General features: G+C 47.1%; 1 protein-coding gene across 1 annotated transcript; it reads left to right on the top strand.

Moving 5' to 3' along the window:
- The first annotated feature begins 3,083 nt into the window (after nucleotides 1-3,083).
- LOC147891723 (uncharacterized) lies at nucleotides 3,084-6,527 on the top strand. The gene is made up of 3 exons (XM_087388474.1): nucleotides 3,084-3,413; nucleotides 3,504-3,548; nucleotides 3,630-6,527. The coding sequence occupies exons 1-3, from the start codon at nucleotides 3,098-3,100 to the stop codon at nucleotides 5,933-5,935; spliced, it is 2,667 nt and encodes an 888-aa protein (XP_087244600.1). The 5' UTR covers nucleotides 3,084-3,097; the 3' UTR covers nucleotides 5,936-6,527.
- The last annotated feature ends 1,056 nt before the right edge of the window (nucleotides 6,528-7,583 follow it).

Below are 7,583 nucleotides of genomic sequence, written 5' to 3' on the forward strand. Positions count from 1 at the left end.
CCTAGAACGTCAGGTATATCCTCAAGTGAGCAACGTTGCAGAGGCACAACCCCTCACTAGTTTCGAGCGACAGTAAAGGACGGCTATGCCCAAGCATGCCGAAAAGGAAGCGGAGGTCCCGACGGAAGACCAATATGACACGATTATGGATGAAACCGACGGGGAGTTGGTTCCAGCGAAGGCTCTGGACAAGGGTAAAGGCCAAATGGAGGACAGTCAAGCTGAGCCTATAAAACCACTGGAGAGGGGCAAGGCAAAGATCGACGACGAGGGGGATGCGACCACGCCCATGTGGGAGCATCTCAACAAGAAGATCGCGCAGGGGGACCACACGACAAGAAAGCAGTGAGCTCAAGTCCATTGCAATGTTGCTTGCAAAAATGCACACTACCATAATGGACCAGGGGAAGGTGCCCAAGGGGACGACAGTGCCAACGGCGCCATAGAGGGCAGTGAGAGACTGTGGTAAGTTCAAGCCACAGTTGCCAGACAAGTGCACCGGGCAGCGCGACTCGGTGGTGGTGGAGAAATGGATCCGTGATATGGAGGATTTCTTCACAATGGCGAGCGTGCTGGCAGACCAACACGCTATGGTGGCAACCAAGCAGTTGGCAGGCGATGCCTACACTTGGTTTGCCTCGAAAGAAGCACAAGGGAACCTCCGCGATTTTAAGGAGCTAAAAGATAAGTTGGCATCGTACTTAATACCTGCCAATGAAAAGTTTAAGCTTCGGGATGAGTGGTGTGCCCTAACTCACATCGATGGTGGGTTATCATATTAAATCAGTCGCTATCGTATTCTCATGCTCCAGATGCCGGAGATGCATGAATATGACAAGCTCCATGGGTTTCTCTATGGCCTGCAGTCTTGGGTACGCAGGGACATAGAGAAACAGAAACCCAAGGATTACCCGCATGCCTTGGAGATAGTGGAGCAATTGATCGACATCAGGGGTGTGTCAGCTCCAGACAGTGGCGGACACTGGAACAGTAACGGAGGAAACAATAGCAACCGTGGAGGTGGCATGACAGGAAGGTCAAGCGGTGGCCAAGTTAGCAACAGCAACATGTCCAAGTTTGGGTCCAACTCTTCAAGCTCTAACGGATACGGCCGCAAGACCACAGGGGGTGGCAGCACGGCGTTTGTTCCTAAGGCGCCAAAGGGGGGCTGTTACGAGTGTGGACAGGATCACTATGCGTGTGATTGTCCGCATAAGGCAGCGGAACCTTCAAAGTTGTCACGGATGATGGCGATGCATGCTCAAGGTAAAGGGTCCGACGTGGAGGAGGACCTGGACAACAATAGGCTACTATGCGCATCGGAGTCCCCGCATATGGTGGCGAGGGTGAACATGATACGATGTGCCATGTTGAGGGTGGTACCAAAGCCACCAAAGACACAGGTACCCAAAGATCCGATGCAGGTGCCACAAAAGATCGTGGTTCCAGAGGTGGAGCCGTACAATCTGGAAAGCCCGTGGTACACGAAGCTGACGAGTGATGGAGGTACTTCAGATGGTGGTCCGGAACTAGCAAAAGAGTCAGTGTCCTTTGATGAAGGGTCGTCCGACTACTCTTCAAGGAAAAGGGGACACAAAGGCTCACGTGCCAAGAGGACAACTCTTGGATAATCCTGTCCAGAGTGATCGACTACATTGTCAAAGGTCAAGCAGGTAAACGCCAAATCTACCCAGGACGGCTGGTCTCAGGTAAAAGCATGCAATGTGGAATATGCACATGAGGTGCCAACTCTAGCTTAGATGTGTGTGCTAGGTTAGAGTGTGTATCGTAGCGGGGTCTCCCGGGGCGGCAGTTAATAGTGACGGTCCCGATTCCTTGTAAATATCTGAATTTTGTTATAGGGTGTGTTGAGTTGTACACACAAGCGTGGTCTAAGTTGATTCTACCATTGAAGCGGACTTCAACTCTTCTTGAAAGGTGGAGAGTATATGGGAGGTGCTTGCCTCTAGCATACCACTGAGACCGTCACACCTTGACGTTTTGGAATACAAGCAAACGTTCATCCCCCGAGCTTTCTCTTGTAGTTTTCTGCTTGCATTCTCACACATGGGGTGGGGCGAGCGCATGTTAAAGAGAGGAGGATCGGGGTAAACGTCCAAGCGGGGGCTTGGGTGTCTGGCTTCAGGACGGACGTGATGGGACAAGGGGACACGGGTTGCGGAGATCCCAGATTACGTTTTTGGTCATATCTTGCTCATACGGTCTCGGATTGGGACGAAACCTACGCCGGTGCGTAGGGCACGACAAGCTCTTCGTGTTCGAGACAACGGATCGAACGGGTCCACGGGTCCAGCCCCGGAAGCTACCTTAAGCTAGTTGCAACATTTAGGTTGTGAGGCACTAGTCGCGTAGGCTAGAGCTCGACCAGACAGGGAGTCGGCCACGAGGGTGATTCGCTAAGGTTCGCGACCCCTTGGCAACCAACCATCTTGGACCTCGGCTTGGCAGGACGATGGTGTCGCAAGGGTTCGTGACCCCTCTTGCGTAAAGCGTGACATGTCCAAGGCGGGACTCGAAGGCGTGCACTCAGGCCGCAGGCTAGCAACTTGGGATTTTGGCTCTCTCTCGGGACTGGCACCTTAGAGTCAAGTTTGAAGAGTCACAATGCATGCAAATTGCATCCTTTGGATGTACCCCAAGTGAAATTTACCTTTAGTCAATTCAACATATGATTATGTGTTTGTATTGATATATCAATCGATCAATTTAGTAGCTCATCTAATTTCTAACAAGAAGACACACACACACACACACACACACACACACACACACACACATGCATGCATGCATGCACTCACAAGACACACATGACATGTTTCATTGAAATATTTAGATTTACAACACAACACAACACACAAACATGAAATTTTTATAAAAATTTTGATATTTGTATATAAAACTTGAAATTTTATATGTTGGAATCATACATTCTAAGACCCCACCGTGAGACCTCTCTAACCGTCTTAGATGGGTCATCTTACTCGTGAAAGGAAAAGTCATGACGTGGCACCCTCCCAAAGACATAAAAGCTCCCTTACTTCGATATTTGCTTCTATAACCCAAACGAATCCCCACGATGGAAGTGCAAGTGTTTGTGCATCCGTTGCGCGAGACAGCCAGAGATGCTCTCATTCTTGCAAGCAGGTCGGGAGTGAATCGCACGTCCGTGCCACACACAGTCGTTGCAGATGCGCAGCGCTTCTGCGATTGGCTGATCGATGTGCTTGGTGCCGAGTATGTGCTTGGTGTTCCGAGGAGAGGGCGTTCGGAGAAGTTTTACTGGTTTCCGGTTGAGGCGGTTTCCTTGAACGATTACATGCACGCTGGCGATTCATTGATCGATTACATGCACGCTGGCGTCGTGCATGCTCGCGCACCGGAGAAATCGCAAGGTATCGTGGTTTTGAACTCTCTTCTGGTTGTTTGCTTGTGAGATCGGTTTTTGGATCTCACTTTTTATTGGTTCATTTTGTGTATTACAGGCATAGAAAAGCATGAAACACCAGCGGTTCCTAATCTCGCCAGAGGTGAGAAATTTTCAGACTCCACTGAAGAAAGGTAAAGATTTCCGACTCTAGCTCTCATTTCCCCTTCTTGTGGTCTGTCAGAAAGGGCATTCGAGCTGGAATACCGGAACCTGGACAATGTCCACACTTTGCATCAGGCGTTGACGTACATATTGGAGGGGGAAGGTTATGCTCCAGTTGCCGGCCTCTTCCAGTCTAGTGGCTGGGGGAAGAGCAGGACGGTGTGTGAATTGTGGCGGCAAGGGGTATGGGTTGTGTATTGTTCGTTTGCATCTGGGAGTGGCTATCCCAAAAGGTCCTGGATTGCAGATTGGTTCTGTCAAGAAGCAAACCAGCGTCTCCGCACTTTTGAGGGCGTACCAGGGCAGCTGGAGTGCATGAACTTCTCTTTGGCTTACTTCATTGCATGCCTTACAGTGTTGTCAGACATGATCAGGAATGGGGAAACCAAACAAGGATTTGTGACGAAGATGAGGAAATACGGCCAGGACTATTGGGAGAAAGTGAAAGGGACGATGAAGCAACTTCTGGAAGGGATAGCACCCCGTCTCAAAGATGTGGCAGGAAGCCAGGATAAGAAGGAGCTTATATGGGCCAGCTGGGAAAAGGAGGCTAAAATGATATTTCTTGAGCATTTTCCAAAAGTTATTTTCCCACAAGATGGCAAGTTGCAGGTTTTATTTGTTTTTGATGAAGCTAGACATCTGGTGAGAAATTTTGATGACCAAAACTCCTTCCCTTCCATCAGAAGATCAGCCCGTTCCATGTCAGAATGTGGAGTTCTATCGCTGTTCGTGGATACATCCTCTGAAATAACAAATTTTGCAGCTCCAGACTGGGCTGATCCATCTGACCGTGTATCCGCCGGTAAATATATGCTAGCACCTCCGATCTGGGGGTGCTTCTCAGCAGATGTCTTGGAGAAGGATTTGCAGCCGCTCTTCTCCACTAGTAGAATGTTCAACAACATTGTTAGACCCTACTGGGTTGTGAGATATGGACGGCCTTTGTGGTGGGCAACTTTCAGGTCTTATTTGCCTACAGGGAAAGAACAGGATGAAGATATGAGGCAGTCTGCCTTCAAGGAGGTGTACTATCTTGCTCGTGATAAGCTGTTGGGAGGTGCTGGTAAATGGGCTGAGTACATCACTAGGCCAACTCCAGGTACCGTCATCCCAGAAGATGCTGCACTGGCTTTGTTAGGAGCCAGCATTGGGCTTGATGTTGATCCCCGTTCTAAACTAGCCTCAAAACTGGTGGCCAACAATCTCCTCACAGTTGTTTCTGTTTCTCCATCTCGTGAACTCGTGTGGACGGCATGGAGCATTGAGCCAATAGTTGCAAAGGCTGCAGCTGAGGCCATGAGCTATCTGCATAGAAAGGAAAGGAGTCGAGAACTTTATGGTGCATTAGTGACTGGGCTTGCAGCTGGCTGGATTGATAGAGGATATACAGGGGAGCTTGTAGCTAGGATCATCCTGCTAAATGCCATGAGTGAAGCAGATCAGGGTGATGGCTGGTGCACTGTGGATGATTTCTGCAAGCACTTGGCTGGAGAGTCATTGTCGGAGCTGATTCGGAAAGGAAAGCGGGAGCTGACTGAGAAGGAAAGGCTGCTAACCAAAGCTCGATTGCATTTCAACTCATTTCACAGGTTTTATAAGAAGACCTCTGATCTGACATTTGATGATGCTCTGAAGTGTTTTGAGCGCCACTGTGCAGTTATATGTGGTAAACACACATGGGGAGTTGATTTATTGATCTTTGCCTTTACTGGTGGTGAGAATGAGGAGGTGACAATGGACAATCTAACGGTTATCTATTGTCTGGTGAAGTTGAGGAAACAGGATGGCACAGACATATGTCTCGCCAAGATTTCTCCTCAATATGCAGGGTTTGCTGTAGCATTGAAGTTGCCATATCTGAGCTTGTATATGAATGTGGCGTCGGATGAACGCAAGAAAGCAAGGGCCTATCTGGTGGATTCACAGAAGATTGAATCCTCTGTGAAGAAATCTGCTTCCAAGCCCATCCAAGCTGCTCTGAAGGAGATTGAGAATGAAAGCAGTGAGCAGCCTGTGAATGATCCTATGGAGATTCAAGTAGATCAAGGGGAAGAAGTGGAAAAGAAAAGGCCAGCTGTTCAGGCGTGGAAAGCTTGGTTCAAAGCAGAGAGAGAGCTTCAAACTGCTATGGTTGTGAAGGGCTTGAATGCTTTCAATCTGCAGGCCAGCCTGCAGGATCAGCTTAAACAAGTTGTCAAGGTTTCCAGAACTCCATTTTTCCATGACCCCAAGAATGATCTGCACAGCAAGTTACTCACTCTCCAAGAATGCAAGCTGCAAGAGATGTTCAAAATTGAAGATCTTCTGAATTATGAGTTATGAGAGAAGGCTCGGTTCGAGTGATGAACATTGTCTTGACACCAACAGCTTTTATAGTGCGGCTATATACTCTTAGTGTGGGTATATACACTACAGAGTGCTTTGTAATCGAACAGGGACACAGAATCTGTAGCCTGCATATAGAAATGATTTTGGAATTTCATTCTAAATAAAGCTATGTTGTAGGTGTTTCTGGTGCTTTCAAAAACATGGTGAATGACAGAATTAGTCAGCTTCATACGAGTATCCTTAAAACTGTAATTGAGTATAAGTATATTACACTGGACATTTTCATTGCTTTATATTTTTCTTCAGACAAGTTGGAGCTTGGACAGTGGCACAAGTACAAACTTGGCGATGCTTATGGTGGTAGCAATCACTAATACACCCACGGCAAAGGCCCTTTTATGACTGCTATATGAACACACTGGAGATGACCGAAAGTCATGAGTCATCATGACAGGTTGGAAGCGTGCTCATTCTTTTCCATAGTGACTTTGATGCAGGCCAGCTCTTAATATAGCATCAATATGTAGGCATCAGTAGCCACATCTGTCCTTCCACTTCCTCTTCAGTTTGTCTCTCCTTTGGTTGCTGAATTCTCTACAAACCAGGGCAGCAACAGTCGCAGAGGCACCTTGGTTCAGATCAGATCCAGGGGTGGTAAGTCCTTTTGATTTTACTGCTCTACAACAGCACGCTGCTGCATTGTATTTCAGTGGTGTTCTACTAAGCCAATGACCACTTTTCTCCTTTTCTCTCCTCTCTATCTCAGGTTTAGATTATAATTCTCTGTCTGCTAGTCATTTGAGAGTAATTTCCTGCACTTTAATTCAGTTGTAAAGAGTCTAGTAATCACAGCGGTATCGGTGCTTTGGTTCAAGCCCAACAGTTGTGTTCTGGAACACCGGAAGTTCGATGCCGTGGCATGTCACACGATTCTCTCCACCAATTACTTACTGCAAAGTGACACAACTTGTTCCAACCTTGCAGCTTATAATTGTACTGTTTGAGCATAATTTGTTTCCTTTTCTCCAAAGAAAAGAAGTAGCAACACAACTGAAGAGAGAGTTCTGTCAAAACTGGAGATCCTTGTAACTATCCAGAGCAGATTGTAGGCTTTCGTTGAACTCCTGAAACATAGGAAGGTGATGCGACAGCATATCGCATGATTCTACACACCAATCCATTTCTCCCAAGTTACACACAACAACTTGTGCAATCTTGAAATTACAATTGTAGCCTGATTTGGTTTGAGCTGTTTGAACTTACAATTGTAGCCCCATCCTACCCTGGTCCACCTCCCCCACACTCTCCTCATATGGGGGCTTACAAATGGGGAGGTGCCCATCTTGATCCTCTCTAGTTTTTCATGATGTACTCTTGCCTAAAGACTGCTCTTGGGCCTTTCTTCATACTTCTATTAATAGAAGTCTTTTTCTCTGGGAATAAAAAAAGATATCAACCTATGCAAACAAATGACCGATCAATAAGCAATAATTTTGTGCCATATGTAATAGAAGAAGGATAAAATCCTATGTGGATTGATTATTGCAACATCACCCTATAAGTATAATCCCAAAGAATGGCTAAAAGGCATCTATTCTTTCAAAGAAAAGAAAGTGATTATACATGCACCACCTCCAAGTAA

This window comes from Dipteris shenzhenensis, chromosome 17, assembly GCF_047967505.1.
Source record: "Dipteris shenzhenensis isolate YYH24624 ecotype China chromosome 17, Dip_SZ_1.0, whole genome shotgun sequence".
NCBI lineage: Eukaryota > Viridiplantae > Streptophyta > Polypodiopsida > Gleicheniales > Dipteridaceae > Dipteris > Dipteris shenzhenensis.